At 37.1% G+C, this 18714-nt stretch overlaps 5 protein-coding genes across 5 annotated transcripts; 2 read left to right on the forward strand and 3 right to left on the reverse strand.

Annotated features, from left to right (window-relative positions):
• Positions 1-1579: 1579 nt before the first annotated feature.
• On the forward strand, positions 1580-2779 carry GCK72_022254 (uncharacterized protein; the record flags this gene model as incomplete). Its single annotated transcript, XM_003106806.2, has 6 exons — positions 1580-1673; positions 2082-2245; positions 2289-2367; positions 2422-2503; positions 2554-2638; positions 2684-2779. 6 exons carry the CDS (start codon positions 1580-1582, stop codon positions 2777-2779), a joined length of 600 nt encoding a protein of 199 aa, XP_003106854.1.
• Positions 2780-3212: 433 nt separating this feature from the next.
• GCK72_022255 (uncharacterized protein) lies at positions 3213-4399 on the reverse strand (the record flags this gene model as incomplete). The annotated part of the gene is made up of 6 exons (XM_003106898.2): positions 3213-3288; positions 3382-3596; positions 3844-3941; positions 3987-4162; positions 4212-4336; positions 4382-4399. The coding sequence occupies 6 exons, from the start codon at positions 4397-4399 to the stop codon at positions 3213-3215; spliced, it is 708 nt and encodes a 235-aa protein (XP_003106946.2).
• A 4446-nt stretch (positions 4400-8845) lies between these two features.
• On the reverse strand, positions 8846-9696 carry GCK72_022256 (uncharacterized protein; the record flags this gene model as incomplete). The annotated part of the gene is made up of 5 exons (XM_003106911.2): positions 8846-8956; positions 9001-9122; positions 9255-9385; positions 9433-9529; positions 9585-9696. 5 exons carry the CDS (start codon positions 9694-9696, stop codon positions 8846-8848), a joined length of 573 nt encoding a protein of 190 aa, XP_003106959.2.
• A 3691-nt stretch (positions 9697-13387) lies between these two features.
• GCK72_022257 (uncharacterized protein) lies at positions 13388-16359 on the forward strand (the record flags this gene model as incomplete). The annotated part of the gene is made up of 9 exons (XM_003107006.2): positions 13388-13422; positions 13522-13604; positions 13753-13829; positions 14429-14550; positions 15521-15650; positions 15697-15772; positions 15819-15958; positions 16005-16203; positions 16250-16359. 9 exons carry the CDS (start codon positions 13388-13390, stop codon positions 16357-16359), a joined length of 972 nt encoding a protein of 323 aa, XP_003107054.2.
• A 207-nt stretch (positions 16360-16566) lies between these two features.
• On the reverse strand, positions 16567-17265 carry GCK72_022258 (uncharacterized protein; the record flags this gene model as incomplete). The annotated part of the gene is made up of 4 exons (XM_003106825.1): positions 16567-16664; positions 16713-16836; positions 16887-16934; positions 17155-17265. The coding sequence occupies 4 exons, from the start codon at positions 17263-17265 to the stop codon at positions 16567-16569; spliced, it is 381 nt and encodes a 126-aa protein (XP_003106873.1).
• Between the last annotated feature and the right edge of the window lie 1449 nt (positions 17266-18714).

Genomic DNA, 18714 nt, shown 5'->3' on the forward strand with positions numbered 1-18714 from the left:
GATTAATCAAAAAGTTAGGCTTTTGCCATAAAAGGTTATTACACTAAAAAAGGTAGAACAGGTGAGAAGTAGAGCTAGTGACAAAGGGGTGGTCAGTGTAAAATTTTAATAAGAATTTTGTGAGGTGAGTTCTTTGTCAAGCTTCTTTTAATGATAGATTCCTAATTCTTTGAGGTTTTGTTATAAAGTTAAACCACACACTATCATTGTCCTTGCAAATTAAATTTAAGACTGCAATTCTTTTTGTTTTTTCCACATACTAGTCCACACCTGGCATTTCTTATCCAATATGCCAAAACTTCATCATAAAGCAATAAATAATTTGGTTGATGTTATCTATCAATCTTAGTTCTCTCTTCCTTCTTTCAATTTATCCTGATCTCTTGTCTCCTTTTATCTGCCACCAGAATCCATTGAACTGATTCATTATATTCATTTGTTAGCATCTTTATCCTCCTCTCTTTTTATCTCATCTTCTCTCCTTCTTCACACCTCAAGATCTTTTTCTCCTTCCGTGCCAAACTCTTGCCTTTTCTTCTTGTCCGTTGTCGTTTTTCCGTTAGGCCGCGCTGTCTCAAAGCTCAAAGCTGCTCACGACAAGAGAGAGAGTCTCATATACTCTATCGAATAAAATCTGAATGATGTTGAGGAAAAGGAGGTGGGGGAAAGGGGGGGGGATGGCAAAAAGTTGTGTTCTTCTCGGCGCGCAGGTTCCCACTCTCATTGATCTTAGTTTCAAGTGCACCGACGGATTGCATCTGTCCGGAAATGTTTTTTTTTTACAAAAATCGCAGTTTTCAGACAGTTTTAGATTTTTTTTTTTGAAAAACCTTATAGTAATCTTAAGAAATCGTTTTCCTTGGCCCTCTAAATTCGAAAATTGCTTTTGTCGAAGTCTACATCTAACTCAATTCTTTGTTTTCTTGTTCACTTGTTAGGTATGTTAGATAGATACGTTATTTACTGCGGCTAGGAATTTCTAAACGGCAGCTTGTGCCTTCCCTAAAATTGAGATATTTTTTTCAGTTTACAAGCCACAAAGGTCAAGTTTAAAAAAAAGAACTTTCTGTTGCTGTCATCTCGACATTAAAAGTAGCATTTGCTAGCTAGTGATCTCAAAAAAGTAGTGTGCTCTCTCCCACCCACACATTCGACTGACCTTGCCTTTAGGTCAAATTGCGTTTATTCTCATTTCCAAGACATCTAAACCTAGCTGAATTCTCTCTGGGGAGCTTCACATGTCTTTCTTTCTTTCCGACATCTGTTTAAACCGATTTGAAAATGAGAACCAGACTTTTTCCTTTCCTCGTCCTTGTCGTTTATTTTTTTGGTACATATACAAACCCTTCTTTTCTCATTTCACACCAATCGTCCAGCTTTTCATCATCTTCTTGTCTATACACCACTAATCCCAATAATCTATATATCTAACAACAGAAAAAAGAAGAACGAGTCAAAAACAAGCAAATCTCGTGTTGGTGTGACCCATCTGCCTTCTGATGAAAATAGAGACAGTTGTTCGTTGATAGAAGGAAACAGAAAAAAAAGAGGAGCAATCAGATCAATCACAAACAAAAACATGGGAAAGTCGCATAGCAAAGTGCAGACGAAAAAGCGTGCAAACAAAAAACTGACACCGGAGGAGGTACAGGCACTCGAGAACGTTACATACTGTGAGTTATTCTTCAGTTTTTTTCTGTGTTTTTACTTTTTAGTTTATAACGATTCCTCCCATTTTTGTTATAATAAACTCCGATAAGCTAACCAAGAAGAAAATCAAGAAATCAGAGCTCATTAGAATGACGCTACTGTTTCCAGTTCGCATGACTAGTTGATTTTAAACCACATTCTACATCGATGAACATCGAACCACTCTTTTTACGCTTTAGAATTCAAATGATTAGTAGCAAAACTTTTAAGTTGTAATTCAAGGGGTTTATGCACAAAAGTTCGTTCATTTTTTGATATAATGTATTTCACTACCGAGTCACTAAATAAATTGTAAAATGTAAAAGCCGGTTAATCACAATTCTCACCCAACTAGATTGTGCTACTTCCTACTTACAACCATCATTTTTCAGTCTCTCGCAAAGAACTCAAAAAATGGTACAAAGATTTTGTACGAGACTGTCCAAGTGGAGAATTGAAAATGGATGAGTTTCAAGGAATCTACAAACAGTTTTTCCCCAACGGCGATCCCTCGAAATTCGCCGCTTTTGTATTCAACGTCTTTGATGATAATCATGTAAGAAATCACTATCGGGTTCACACCTAACATTTGTTTTTAGGACGGTCACATTTCCTTCAGCGAGTTTATCGCGGCTCTTTCAATCACGTCCCGCGGAACATTGGATGAAAAACTAGATTGTAATTGCTCACCGAGAAAAAAAAATCTTTGAAATTCAAAAATTTGTATTCCAGGGGCGTTCTCACTATACGACGTGGACAAAGATGGGTTTATTACAAAAGATGAGATGGCGGATATTGTGGATGCAATTTATAGGTTTGTTTAGTGAAAAAAAATCAAAACTTCAACAATAATTGTAATTACAGTATGATTGGAAACATGTTGGAACTCCCGAAAGATGAAGACACACCACAGAAACGTGTAGAAAAGATTTTCACCAACATGGATAAGGTTAGAATTCTATTCTTGCTAAATTCTTATCCGAACATGTTCCAGAATCTTGATGGGCAACTAACTAGAGAAGAATTCAAGGAAGGCTCGAAAGCAGACCCGTGGATTGTTCAAGCTCTCACTATGGACATCTCCAGTTAATAAATTCCTAATGTTCCCCCCTATGATCCCACAAAGTTTTAATGTTTCCAGTTTCTAAAGTATTATATATCTTAATGTATCAAATATCACAGATTTGCCGTTCCCTGTGATCTTCTTTCATTGCACAACATTTCTGTCAGTGGAATGTCTTTAAAACAACAATAATTGAACATAATAAATAACTGATTTATTGAATGAGAAGAAAAACTAAATGTTTGAAAAAAGTATTACATTGAAATGACAGTTGCAAATCGGAATTTGGATTTTTTTGGCTGATTGGAGAGTGTGCAAATCGAGAACATTAAGGAAAGAATTGTAGTAAGGAAAGGAGGGAGAAAGAAATTATATGGCATAACATTGAATATTTTGAGATGAGAAAAGTATTGACATAGTGAATGTGTATAAGTATAATTTTTCATCGAAATTATTATTATTATTGGTCTTTTTTCATGAATGCTCCAAACATTTCCACTGGTACCGGGAAAACGATGGTTGAGTTGTGTTCAGCGCTGAAATGATCAAATTATAGTATTTTTGGGTTTCAGTCTTGCAGCTAATCACAAACGTAAAGAATTTCTTTAAATGAAATTTGTATCACTTACGCAATGCTGTTGAGTGCTTGCAAATGACGGAGCTGAAGAGCCACTGGGTTGGCTTGAATGACATCAGCGGCTTCTTTGAGAGCTCGCGACGCTTTCTGCTCTCCTTCGGCGGCGACGACTTTGGCACGAGCTTCACGGGCGGCCTCGGCTTCGGCGGCCATAGCACGAGTAAGTTGTTGCGGGAGACGGATGTCCTTCACTTCTACACGTTCTACCTGTAAATGCATGCGAGATGAGTATTACGTTTTTGATTTTGGAGTCTTTCTGTATCAAGAATGCGGGTGTGAAAAGCAGATAGCTCACAAAAGTTATTTTGGCTGTTCAAAAAGTTTGCATAGAACGGATGTCAAATCTTCAAGTCTCCAGGGCTTTCAACAACAAACACTTTTGTTCTCCAGTTGTCAGTTGGCTAACCAAGTTGTTTACTACATATCTCTATCAATATCAATAACTCGTACTCACCTTAACTCCCCAATGTTCAGTTCCCTCGTCAAGAATAGTCTCGCAAAGTTGAGCAATAGCTTCGCGTTCCGTAAGCATTTCGGTCAAAGTTTTCATTCCTGAAACACATTTTCTCATCTCGTAAGTTTTTTATTCATGCAAACCTAGAGCGTTTCTCAATGTAGTCTGAGCGAGAAGTTTGGTAGAGTAAATGGCATCGTCAACGTTGTTGACGGAAGCAATTGGGTCGGAGGTACGGAAGTAGACAACAGCGTCGACGGATACAGTTACAGAATCTTTTGAGAGAATTTCCTGTGGGGGGACGGCGTAGGAAACAACACTGAACAGAATATGTGAGAATTGGTATATACTTTATTGTTATTACTAACCGAAGATCAATTTTCCGGTATGTATCAATACATGGGATGATGAAGATCATACCCGGTCCACGTGCTCCACCGAATACCAATCTTCCGATACGGAAGATAACAACTCTTTCGTATTCTTTGATAACCTGGAATGTATCTGTCTGTCAGTTTGTCAATGTGCAAATCCTTACCTTCAAACAAACACACATTGAAAATGGGAAGGTGCAGACAATAAGTAGCCATGAGAGTGCTTGTAATGCATATCCAAAAACCGTTCCAATCGTCTCATAATCAGGCGGTACATCCTGAAAAACGTTGGTTCCTGACTCGTCAGAATTCTTCGTCTTGTTTCCAAATTTTCGAATATCTGATTAGAATCTTTTGGGCGAAAAAGGGGGGACTCCAAACATAAATCAACTTGAAGTTTGCCTGAGTGGAAAGGGAGAGAGCAAATTTAAAATGCACACCCCAAGGGAGAGAGTGCTGTGGATCTTTCTCTCTTGGGGGAAAACTAATTATTCTGAGCGTAAAATGAAGTATGGCCTATTCAAGTGAAAGTTGAGAGAGGAAAACTTTTGACGTCGTGTCCTCCTATAGTGCACAAACTCAAAAAGTACATTTGTAGTTAGACGCAATTAGATATATCTGACCTGACATAAAAATTGTTGCGTGTCTAGAATGTGAACGAAATACACATTTACATGTACTAATATGATTAGATATGTCGTTTGTTCAGTTCCCAGGAATGCACTTCGTTTTGTCAACAGAAATCGTCACAATAGCTCAGAAACTGTTCTAAACAACGTTACAGGTAGTAATAGTAAAAAAGCTGAAACTGAATGAAAGCAGACATCAAAAACGTACGATTACTAGTTATTTGCTGTCAGCTTTGAGATGTCACGTTGTGTCACTCAGATGTCGACATTGTCGAGTCGAGAACCTCAGGAAAGTTGAGTGAGGAAAATCTCGAATTTCAATGTATCCTGTTTATGTGAGCCGTCTAAGTATTTGACAGAATTATGAAAGCGCAAGTTGAAAAACGACCCTGTCTTTTTTCAACTAGAACAGGTTCAAGTGTACTAGCTTAATTGGCGATTTAAAACACAATTTGATTAGGATGATCTGATCATGCAAATTTGAATCTAAAAGTTGAAAACGACAGTTAACGGAAATTTTTTGTCACTTTCTTTATATTTACCCCATCTAATGGAGCAATATACCAAATTCCTTACTCATTATTCTCTCATCATTAAATTTTTTGATATTCTCTCTCTCCTTTCTTCCTCATTCCTAGATTGCTGTCCAGAGTCCGTTTTTCCGAATTTTCAAAGACCTTGTTCATCAATATTCAAACGTGTGAGTGAGACAAAAAACAAGCAACCCAACTGTGAAGTGCTTTCACATTTCTCAGGAACATGCGTGAATAGCAAGATAGGACAGATATAGACAGGTGATTAAAGCGAGTTAATTATCAAATCCTATGTGCTGGGTAAGTACTAGACATGTAGTGTGAATGGGAAATTTGAAAAATGTGAGTGAAACACGCACTTGCTGTGATACCTGATTAGACGACGGCGTTACCCACTGAGGTTCTGTTCTTTCTTTGTTTGACATTTACCTGCAATTTTCATGGTTGAAGTTAATATGATGATGTTTTTTGAAAGAGCACGTTTAGAAAATAGGAATACAGAATAATACGATTTTCAAATACATTAAGAAATTAACTGAGCAATTTTGTTTTTCTTATATTGATCTTGTATCATTTCAGTCTTAACTTTCATTTTGACAGGTCATAGACTCCTTTTACAAAATAAAAGTCTTTCGAACTGGAAAATTAGTTTTTTTTGCCATTTTCATTATGCTATGTTATTCTGTGTCATTTTGAACAAGATGTAAAATGAGAAAAAAAATGAATTTTCCGATCGACTGGAGAGAAAGAATTGACTTTGGGCAACCATAGGGGCTACGCTTCGCAGCTCAGAGTAATTCAATAGGGGAAAAGGGAGGGGGACCTCTCTGCAGTTCCTATGCTCCACCCACTTTGGCGAGAAGAAGCGAAACGAGGGGGGAGAGCTCCTCGCAGGGGGTGAAAAAGCTTCAGAATAGAGAATGTGAGGATGGGGAAAAAATGGAGAAAAAGAAGGAAAAAAAAACGAAGAGTTGGCCGAAAAAAGGAGAAAGGATAGAGTTTTTTCTTTTCTCCTTCTTTTAGCTCCGACTGCTAAAGTGGATGAATCTGTTTTTACTTTTCACTTTTTGCGCCACTATATCCATCCTCTCACTTATTTTGAAACGAAAACCACATGGAACGGAATTGGGAAAAAGAAACGAAAAACTTCAGCAATTTTTGGAAAAGCCTTTTTCGAAAAGGCGGATAATCTGAAAAAGTGGATTTTCACACTTAGGCTCTAAAGTATTTTGAAATATCTAGATCATTCAAAGCATTGGACAACATAATCAAAGCGAGACTATTAGGTTCTCAATTTTGGAACAGGAAGGGGGTTTTCTGTCTATCAGCTGACAAGCTTGCTGTACATATAACTAAGGAAATTAGAATAATTACATACCTAGTCTGCAGACAGAAAAGTCTGAGAATGGTGATTTCTTAGAGCTCGGGAGTTCTGCCCACTACACTAAAATGTTTGTCATTTTGCATAAAGAATGACTACATGAAGCAAATTTAAATGTTATTTTTATTTCAATCCGTTTTACGATTATTCAAGAATTTAAATCTGATGAAAATGTGAAATGATTAATGGAAAGTGGTAAAATAATCGAAAGCAGTGATTCCCAGGAAAAACAGCACAGTACGTTCGAAAAATATCATGCAACTATGAAGAGAAAGATTCAGAAGGCTTGGACTCTGAATTTCTCTTCGTGTGCTTAGAATCTATCGGAAACTAAAGAAAAAGCGGGAGAAAACAAGAATTTCCGACGCTCGAAGTTGCATTCAGAAGGTCCTTGGGAATCTATTGAATCAAATATGAATAGATAGAAAGAAAAAAGAGAAAAAAATGGGAGGAATGGTGGAAAAATGAAGGAGAGCTCGCGTGAGAAAACGAAATTTTGTGGTTTCTTTTGCAGACAAAGCTCGTAGTAATAAAAGCAAGATGGAGCCCCCCAAAAGAAAAGCGTGCCCACATGCCAGGCCCCTCACCAGCGGCACAAGGAGTGGGGAGCACGACGCGCACAATCGATGCACATCTCTTCTCTCTTTCTTCTTCTTCTTGTGCCTGCTTTACTACAACAAGGGCCCACAACGGCACGGCGGGGCATCTGAAGCTTGTGAAGAAGAAGAAGAAGAAGGAAAACGAAGGAAAACGAAAAGGAAAAAGAGGCGCACACTCCTCTCCGCCTTTTCTATTTTTTCCATCACTCTCATCGTCACAAGTCTCGCTTCTCCTCAGGCTTCTTCCTTCTCCTCTCTTTTTTCGTTTTCCGCTCACATTTAATGGTCCCAGGAGACACATGAAACGAAGAAGAGTGAGGCATGCCAGTCCATCAGCCTACTTTTGATATTTTGTCTAACTTGAGAAAAGTTTTTGAAAGTTGTGTCCATATATCTTGAAATGTAAAACACAGAGAAGGAACACCACTTTTTTTGGGGTTTTTTAAGAACTGCATGGGTAAATAGCTCGGAGGGAAAGTTTGGAGCATATAATCTGAGAATTCGCATATGTATTCGGAAGCAAACTAGCTATAAGGGTATTACTGAGAGTGCACATCTTTTGAAAATGAATAGTACTTTTTAGTTTGAGAGAATTGTTTTATTTACTGACAAAGAGGTTCATGTTCACACAAAGGTTTTCCATTTGTTCAGAAGATTGCATTTCACAAGTATCAGAGGTAAAAAGGAAGTTTCACGCAGTTTTCTAAATTCCAGGAACAAGGGAACTATCCAGGGATGCGCGGGACTAAACATTTCAAAAAGTTCGTGAATCGTAATTTTTTGAAGTCAAAATCAATAAATATGCAATGAAAACTGAACATTTTGTAAATTTCGAGTCAGGTGTGACGTTTTGGCACCGTTCACGTTGGTTTTGCAGCAATTTCTTCTGAATCAGCACAAATTCCGTTTTTATCATCATGGTGCTATATGAATTTTGGAAAAGTCGGAAGTTTTGCGATTTTTTGTTTCCGTATCGCACATCCCTGGAACTATCCGTGGCATACAACTGTTTCTCTCTTTCATTTTACTTCCCATCTATATTTACCAACAAAAATACCAAGACCGGCACCTTTCAACCTGATACCTCCGCTAGCCTTAACCCGATTGCCGTTTAGCTTTTCAACCTTTATCTGTTTGACGGTGCCATTCTCTTTGGTAAAGACGCCGCCTGACAATGGAATGACAATGGAACGGCGTGAGTAATTCAACTTTTGTTGAAAGGAAGACGACCTTTGACAGTTAGTCATACAACATGTTTTTAAAAGAAATGCCGGATACTTCTGCTTATTTGGTTGGTAGTGAAAAAAGACAAAACAAAAGTTGTTTTTTGTTTTTTGTTTTGGAACTGGAACTTGGACAGAGAAAAGTTAATCTTTTAGTAGGAATGGCAGTAGACAATGAGCATTCGAATTATTTGTCTATGTTTTTCAGGAAAGACACACATAACTGGAATACATAATTATATTGACAAATGACATGAAAGATATCAATTCTTTGAGACCAACTCCTCGTTTTCCTCGTCAACACTAAAAAGTTCACTGGGCTCATTTCCAGCCGCAACGATTCCAGCAAGATCAGCGATTGAGGATGGGACATTCTGGAAAATAATAGAGTGAAAAAACAATGAAGAAAATATATTACCATGCTGTTATTATTGCTTCTGGCTTCAGTGGCACCTGGAGCAAATCGATATCCGGTTTCAGAACTTTTGATGCTGACGTTGATCTCCAGGTCAACATATCCTCTTGTTGATGTCCGACAAGCTGAAATAAAGGGTTATGAGGATTTTTAGCTAACTTAAAAAAACATAAAAATTAGAAAGTTTCATGATTCTCATAAAACTTTCCCCGGGTTGTAAATAACTGGTGCTGACAGGAACCCCCAAAACAACTTACCGTATCTCCCATCGGAATTCGCCGGTAACAATGGATCCACAAACTCTGCAGTCACACCACGAAGTTTGGCAATCATTCGTTGCACAATTGATGATGACTCAGGCATAAAACAGTGAACTCGGTGAATATGCCTTAATAGAATGATAATTAATTAAACATGGAAAATCATGAAACTCACTGTCCTGGTTCTGAAGGAACTGGTAAAACTCCATATCCAACAACACAATCTTTTCCAGAAGTATCCTTTGTAAAACAATTGAGAACTATGCGAGGCCCTGAAAAAAGAAAACACCTGACATAATTTTTATAGAATTCAAAAGTTCTACTTACACATAAAAGGGCTGTTTCCTTTTAGACCGCACTCAAAAGGTAGATCAATGAATATTTGGTTGTCAGTACCACGGTAGGAAAACGAAGATAACACTACACTTTCTCCGGTCATCACTTTCCAATCACCAGTAACAACAGTGTGGAGCTTCACGCACACATTCGATTCTTCAGGGAACTGAAATATAGCAAAATATTTTCTGTTGGTTGAAACGAACACAATGGATGGAGTCTGTGGTTATTATTCAAATCATTTTGTAGCAGCTATCAATTTCAATATTTCCAAAAAGTAAGTTTTTCAACTAAATATTGTTATTTCGTGCATTTTTTTCTAATCATATTGGAACTGACAGGTCTAAGATAATGTTTCATATATTAGCAGCTGCGGCTCTATACCAGTTTAGATGTCCTTTAAAAACTTGAACGTCCCTTGAAACACTCAGACGTCCTTTAAAACACTTAGACGTCCCTTGAAACACTTAGACGTCCTTTGAAATATTTAAACGTCCTTTCGGATCCCAAATATGTTCAAAAATGTTTAAACGCCCCTTAAAACATTTAGACGTCCCAAAAAACGTTTAGACGTCCCATTAAAAATTGAGACGTCCCTTGAAGTCCGAAAATTTGGTTTTAAATAATTAGACGTCCCACAAAACATTTAGACGTCTCAAAAAACATTTAAACGTCCCAAAAAATGTTTCGACGTCCCTTCAACACTAAAAGTCATTGAAAGTGTTCAAGGGACGTCTAAATTTTTTTTGGGGCGTTCAAATATTTTTTGGGACGTCTGAATGTTTTGTCGGACGTCTAAATGTTTTTTGGGACGTCTAAATCTTCAAAACTGTATTTTGGGACTTCAAGGGACGTTTAAACATTTTATGAAACGTTTAAACGTTTTTTGGGACGTTTAAACTTTTGAAAGGACGTTTAAAAAAAATTAGAGTTTGAAAGGACGTTTAAGTGTTTCAAGGGACGTCTAAGTGTTTTAAGGGACGTTTAAGTGTTTTAAGGGACGTTTGAGTTTTTAAAGGACATCTAAACTGGAATAGAGCCGCAGCTGCAGAAAAAAACAGTTATCTGAAAGAATATATTTTTCAATATATTTTTTAGTTTTTAAGTATTAACCGTTTTTTGTAGCAAAATTTTGGAATGTTCCCAAAACGTTTGTTTTTTGTTTAGAATATTACAAAGCTAGCACCTTCTATTGTTTAATTACCAGGCTTTTGTACCAGTAGCCCCTTTCGCTTCCCTCAAACAAATAGCTACATCCCTCCTCCAATTTTCAATTATATTCTCACTTACCTCAGTTGTCCTAACATTTCCATGAATTGTAACAGACACAGCGTCTGATTTTTCCATTGAGCAAGCAAAGTTGACAAGTGATAGCAAAAATGACAGTTATAATGACATATGCCACTAGAAATATGAAATCGTTACGCAAACGTAGTCACTCGGTTGCCAGGGAGACAGCTGCAAAACGAACGAAAATGTGAGGGAGGGGTAGAGAGAAGGGGGAGAAACACACACACACATTTCGCGCATAACTGACACATGCAGCTGTCGGTGTCCATCAAGGGAAACCCAGCTGGTATGACCACCTACGGAGGAAACGGAATGATTTGAACGTTCAGATTTTTCTAAGAGATGATTTTGAAACAATTATTGAGTAGTATGCATAGTTATGAAGCTGAAAATTGATTTATGGAGTAAACTGAATCTGGATATCACGCAACTTTTAAAGGATTAGGAGTTTTTGGCGGAGTGGAGTGCTTTTTTCACATGATACGAATGTCCGAATAAAAATAAGAGGTATTGAGAGATAAAGTTTGTAGGTGCTACATATATCAGCTTTTTGTTATGTTAGTCAATTGGTACTTCTCACTTTCTTATGGCTTTTTATAATTAAGGAATTTTCTTTTGATCGGACGAAAAATATATTAACTGGATACGGTGAAATACTTTTCAGTGACTCTTTTAAGCTTGAAATGAGCATATTCGAAATGAGGGACCCGCTTGTTCCTTGAAGACTAGGTAATTACAATGACAAGTGGTCAGTGTATCACAACTACAATGACAAATTGTCAGTGTATCATAACTACAATGACAAATTGTCAGTGTATCACAACTACAATAACAAATTGTCTGTGAACCTAATTAGAAGTTACAAGAACGGAGTAGTTGGCAAGCGGACTATGGTTTCATTCTATGATTTGCAGACGTGTTTCAACTGAAAGTTCATATTCCGAATCAGCTAAACTGATTTCTTTTCTTACAAAATTTTTTAAAAGAAAAACCACCAAATTTCCATTATAAACCAATTCGCTGAAACCAATTTTAAACTGCAATGAAGAACCTCATACGATTGTTCGATTGAAGACCCCTAGTATTTTTGTAGAGGCTTCAATAAGACGAAAAAATGCAGACAATATACATTTCCTTGTCACTGTCTCCAAACTGTACCAAAGATACTGTCGCCGTCTTTAGTTGTCTAATTAGAAACCTGAAAAAAGGAAAAAACTAGGATTCCTCAGGTATTGTTTGTTCTGGCGCGGTGACGGGGGTGGAATGACACATACACTCTTATAAACCAAGATGCGTTTTTTGCACAAAGGGGACCTGGCGGCACATTAAAAGAAAGTGAAAAAGGAGAGCCTGGAGAAGGTGAGTGTAAGAGAATGGCTTACTGTCAGATAGGAGTCACGATCTTCTTGTTTATTGTTTTGGAGACTTTGGAGAGCCTCCGATTGTTGGTAGTTCTTAATTGCTAGTTTCTTGTGTTTTTGATTTTTAACCAAAGAATTTCGGGCTGGAAATAGAAAGACATGACGTTTTCCTTCTTTTTTGTGTACATGTCCAACTTTTTCCAATAAAAATTTTGCAATAATAAAAAGGTTATTGAAAGACTTTATTGTAAAATAAGTAGAGATATTGGATTTTGAAAACTATTGTTGAGCTTTAGCGCCCACCCAATCGCTACCGTAACCCATCAATATTAGTTTTCAATATTATATGTTTTTATTGGTTTATTCAGCATCAAATTCAACAAGCTCCAAAAACGACTGTTCATTTCTGCAAAAGACAGTTTTGAGTCTTTTTCACATTTTTACTCCGTTGAGAACCGAAATTATCGCAAGGACATCTAAAGAAAAGATTTATTACAAGAATTTCGTTTTTAAAACTATGTACCTCAATTCTTTTCTCTCTTTTGTCTAGGCTCTTTTTTTACCACGGTTTCAAAAACTCAATTTTTCCATCAAAACATTTTGACTGAAAAAGATGCGCTAAAGGAGATCTATCAGTTTGAGTGTTTTTTTGAAAACATTTTATGTGGGCGTAAGTGATTTTTGTTTCAAAAACGTTATTTGTCATAGTTTTTTCAAAACATTTTTACATTAATATTGATGTACAATTCCAGTTCCTCAGTTAGGTTCAGCACAGTATGCATTCTCTTATTTTCTATTTTCTCATAACTCACAAAAAGCAGTGTAAGTGTTTTGGATGTTCTGAAGAATTTGGAGCACCCACCTGCCTTTTCCTTCCGCCACATACACACATCTTCTTGTCTCCAATATTGCACATCTTCAACCATTTCTATAGGCTTCTTGGAGGGGCGGCTCTTGTCTCCTTCCGTCCATCTTCCACCCCATCCTTTTCCCAATCTCTTTCCTCTGTTTCCCTTCAACCCACATATTTTCTACAGTATCCACTGAAAGAGCTCATGCTGTGTATTCTCGCCGACTCCGCCCACATTTTTCTATTTGAGATAACCTCCCTTCTGTAGAAAAAAGAAAAAGCTGCTCAATTTCATGGTTTGCATCGTTTATCCTTCTGGGATGGAGAGGTGAGTGACATTTCTAAATTAAATTTTTTGATTGTGACTTTTTAATTAAACTTTTTTTATTTGTACCCCTTGACTTGTTTCATCTCTGAACATTTTCAGAGATTGTGATATCGTTGACTTGGATCAGCCCTCCCTTGGTGCAGTGATCAATATCAAAGATGGCTCATCGCCCACAGATATTTGTAAGTCTCAAAAGGCTATAAAAACAATATAAAAACACTTTTTCAATGCTTCATAAGGTTTCAATGCGGCGGTAGGCGGGCAAGCTTTCGGGCTTGGGAAGCACCTTATAAAGCCTCGAATAATTATTTTTGATGAGTCTCTTTTCAGCCACAACGTCTAGCACTACGGAAGACAAACTTTGTTCCGCCTGCGGCTGTCTTATCAAAGATCGGTATATCTATAGAGTAAGTGATTTTCAATTTCTCTAAACTGATTTCTCTTACTTTTCCTATTCGTGTATTTTTTCAAGTCAAATCTCATAACCTAAAATTTTGTGCTTTCATGGCAAAACTCTATCTTAGTTTAAGTTTGATCTGTATCCTGAACACTTGTCACACAACTTGTCAGTGTATCATAACTACAATGACAAATTGTCAGTGTATCATAACTAGAAAGACAATTTGTCAGTGTATCCCAAACACAGTGACAAAGTTTACATATCGTGACAATTTTTCAAAAGTTTTAAAAGCTCATGTTAGTTTTTTAACACTTAGTGAAAGGATATCTCTAATTCTGCTTAGGGGTAGTACATATGTTTTGCTACTTACTGGCTTTGCTATTGAAGTATACGTATTTTCAGTATCCAAAGTCAAGATTGATAGAATTTTGAACTTGACATCAGCTTGATTAATATTCTTTACCACTGCTCAATGACAATGTTTCCACAAATCCAAAATTGCGAGATGATAATAAAATTTGATTACTCCTCAAACATTTCTTTTCCAATGAAAACATTAAAGAATCTAAAAACTACAAAACTTTTTTTAAAGTTTTCGAATTCCAGGTAATGGACGAAAGTTACCATGAAACTTGTTTGCGGTGCTATTGTTGCCAGTCTTCACTCAGCTCCTTCAAGAAGTGCTTCTCACGACATGGAAACATCTATTGTGAACAGGACCATCAAATGTGAGTTGTGAAAACTCTTGATTTAACATCGCGTGCCACCAGCTACTTAGTGAGATTCTAGCTTCTCCAGAAATCTGTGATCATTCTAAACCTAATCTAATCCATGAAGATTTTATACACCTTGAAATCATAATACCACTTGTCTTGTGCTCTTCTGACTAAAAGAACATAGTAATCCGTGTAGGCACTTGAAGAGGAAGAAGTCGCAGCTTATTGCAACATATATATGCGGGGATTAGTAGTTGAAGTGAATCATTGACATGGGCACCTGGATAACACAGGTCAATCTAGGAAAATCTGCTTGTGTGATGTCTTCTGAATTTTACGATTCGCAAACAAAAAAGCAGATGTGAGGCGCCAAATGAAATAGGGGCTACCGTATACGCTTTGTTTGCTTTTTCTGGATATGTGTATTTTGCTTCAAGCGTTTTAGGATGGGTGATGGGCAGATGAGGTTTTGGGAGGAAATTGGAATTTTGCATGTTCGCTTTTGAGATGAGTGAAATGACCAGTGGTCTTAAATTGTAAAGATTAGCAAGGGGATTTCATCGGTTTGAGAAACAAGGGGACATATTGTTAGAGTATCATAACTACAATGGCATATTGTCAGTGTATCATAACTACAATGACAAATTGTCAGTGTATCCCGATCACAATGACAAAGTTTACATATTGTGGTAGCTTCAATCAAATTGCGGTAGTTCGCAGGGATTTAAACCTTTAAAAATGTGGCTATACATGTAAAGAGTACCTGTAACTAAAGTCGTCAATTACATTCTGACCGCAGTTAATTCAGTTATTGTTTTCATTTACACACTAATCCCATCACTATCCATAACAAACTGACCCGTATTACACAACCTCCTCCCCCCGTCACAGTTGACACACATAATGCGCGAAAATGTGTCCTATCCGCATTTATTGCCACCCTCAACCAGATGCCCCTTGTCAAAATCTGCCAATCTTTCAGGTTATTTGGGAAACGATGCAGAAGATGTATGATACTGCTCTCCCCTACTGACATCGTTCATCGTGTTCATTATATGTACTACCATGCGCAATGTTTCAGCTGCTGCTCTTGTCAAGGACCATTTAATTTGGTGAGTTTGGATACATTATGTTCGTTCAACAATTTTTGCTTCACAGGGTGACGAATATCATGTATTCGATAGTGAAGTATTCTGTCGGAATGACTACCAAGCTATTTGCAATTTTGGAACAAGTGAGTTCCCAGAAAAATATTTTTCAACTTTAGAATTTTATTTTAGCATCTGAATCCATGCTTGAAGATGTGGTACGCTCTGAACATCACCGAAAAACCCCAAAACGGCCCAGAACAATCCTTAATGCACAACAAAGGCGACAGTTCAAAACTGCATTTGAGAGAAGTTCTAAACCTAGTCGAAAAGTAAGTCTACCGTAAATATAATCAAATATTAAGACTATTTTTTCAGGTTCGTGAGCAACTCGCTAATGAAACCGGTTTGAGTGTTCGGGTGGTTCAAGTTTGGTTTCAAAACCAAAGAGCCAAGATCAAAAAGATGAACAAAAAAGATTCTGACTCCACGGATACCTTCAAACATGGTCCTGGAAGTGAAGGCAGAAGTACGGAAGATATCAGAAGCTCGGATGATGAGGAGGAATCTATTATTAGTGAGTTATCTGGAAAATTTACAAATTCCATACTCATAAGTTACAGATCTTGATGGAGACGACATGGAATCATCGGACAACTCAAACTACACTGACCCAATTCAGAAGCTATACAACATGACCTCATCTCAAGTATATTTTCCATATCATTCTTGAATTTTGAATTTTGAAACTTTTTGCATTTTTCCTCTCACCAATTCATTACCTGAATTCTTGTCAGATTTATTTATTTATTTATTGATTGATGAAAATTTATGGAAAAAATACCAGCCAACCAGAAAAAGATGACAGTAAAAAATTTGTGACGAAGTTGCAAACATAGATGGCAAATGGGCAGAGTAGTCGAATTTCCGGCAGTGCTCCTTAATATCCGATACCCTTGAAGTAATCGGCGAGGGCTCCGGTGGTCTTGCTGCACATTTCTGGCTGGAGTCCTTTCTCGTAGATAGCAATGATGACGGCTGAAAAATTGAAACTGTTTGAAAGAAAAAGGAAAACTACTTTCGAACCTTTTGTAGTCTTATAAATGAAGAATCCAGATCCACCTTGCTTGCCAATCACTCTGTCCTCGTCAGCGTTGAGGACCAAGAATTTCTGTCCCTCTAAGCGAAGTCCAGTTCCGAGAAGGGCGTCCTGAAACGAGTCAGTTCAAGAAAACTCAAGTAGAAATTGAATATATTTACCAGGGCGGTGAAAGCTTTTCCAGCAGCAACAGCTTCCTCGACAGAGATCTTAAAATTAAATAAAGCATGTGAAGGTTTGATCAAAAATTTTCACAGTGACCAAAAACACTGACAATTTGTCAATGTATCAAAACTACACTGACAAATTGTCAGTGTATCATAACTACAGTGACCAAAAACATTGACAAATTGTCAGTGAATCTCAATTACAGTGACAAAATTTACAGATTGTGATAGCTTCAAATACTTCAAAATAATGTTAACTTACATTGAAGTTGTCACTCTTTGCCCACACAGCTCCATCAAAACCAAGAATGGCGGCTTTGCTCACATTTCCAGAACCAATAAGATTGTTGTTGATGATATCGTTCCAGGACATAGTGGTTTCTAAAAAAATAATATTTGGAACTGAATTTTTTCAATTTAAATTGAAAGAAGTTGAAAGCAACAATGAAGACAAAACAACGATTGAGGGATACCTAATCTTTTCTCTTATTGACACTTAGAACAGAAGAATGAAAAGACAAGAAAAAAAGGTGCGTGGGAGGAGGGAAACAAATGACGCTTCTGGTTTCTGACGTTTTCTTGACGAATTATTTCGAAATTGGCGGGGATGAGTAATGTAGCTCAGATAAACGGGTGATGTTAACCTAACTTTTGGATAAAGTGTAATATAGACGTTAAGGTAATTATGAAATAATTTTTGAAATCTCGAAAACTAAGAATTTTGAGAAAACACTCATATTTTCCATTTCACCTGATATCTCATTTTCATTCAGAGATCTCTAATGTTTCAGATTCTTCTATCGTGTCTTCACTTAAAACGAGTTAAACAAATGAAATATCAGTAAATAGAAACGGAGTTTTGTTGCGACTGCTCTGACGACAAAACAGTAAGATAAATTTCAGAAATTATCACATTTAAACACAAAAAATCAGAATGATGAAAACATATCAAGAAAAAACCACAAGATTTCTAAAGTTTAAAAATGAAACAATTGAAAAGATCAATTTCAATAGAAAGATAAAATCGAAAGAGTTTCTGACGGGGGGTTCACTGGCTGAGCTCAGACTTCTTGCACATAATGTGAGACTGAGACTGAATTGCCGCTCAATAGCCTAAGACACCAGTTTGCCGTAAGAACAGTGTTGATCCTGGAGAGAGGGCAGAGCCGATTGCAAAGTCGAACAGTGTACAGAATGAAGTACCGCAGATAGGAGAGTGGGGAGGCACCGGGCAAAACTCGACAATCAGAGTGTAAAGCTTCCGTGCCGTTTGCCACGACTCTCCTCTTATTCTGTGTTGCGGCTTCCACCGAAAACATCCAAGAGAAAGAAAGATAGAAACGGATAGCTTACTCACGGCACCGCCGGTCATTGATTGTGAAACTCAAACTGTTGATCTTTTCATGACTTGAGGATCACATCAAGTAGTTTGTGTATTGCCAATCGGGAAAAAATTAGAGAATAAAACGTGTGTTACTCTTTTTTACCAAGTGTGAGGTTACAGTACATACTAGTCGAAAAGAGTAAGAGATTCCAATTTCCTCTCCATTCACTTACCTTCCTTGAGCTCAGAACATAAGTAACTTTTCTGTGAAATTCCCCGTCTCCTAAGAGCACAGGTCGGACGAACTACCATATTCCAATCCACATACCTCCAGACCATTTTCTATTTTACTATACATGAAGCTGACCCATTATAAGTCAAATCTTACTTGTGCTGGGTTCGAGACAGAAACCTGTGTATTATAGTTTTTTGTATCAAAAATATTAAAAAGTTAAAAATGTTTATTTTTCATATTTTAGAATTTTCATAAACATGGGT

The sequence above is a fragment of the Caenorhabditis remanei genome, chromosome X (genome assembly GCF_010183535.1).
Source record: "Caenorhabditis remanei strain PX506 chromosome X, whole genome shotgun sequence".
In the NCBI taxonomy this organism is placed as follows: Eukaryota; Metazoa; Nematoda; class Chromadorea; order Rhabditida; family Rhabditidae; genus Caenorhabditis; species Caenorhabditis remanei.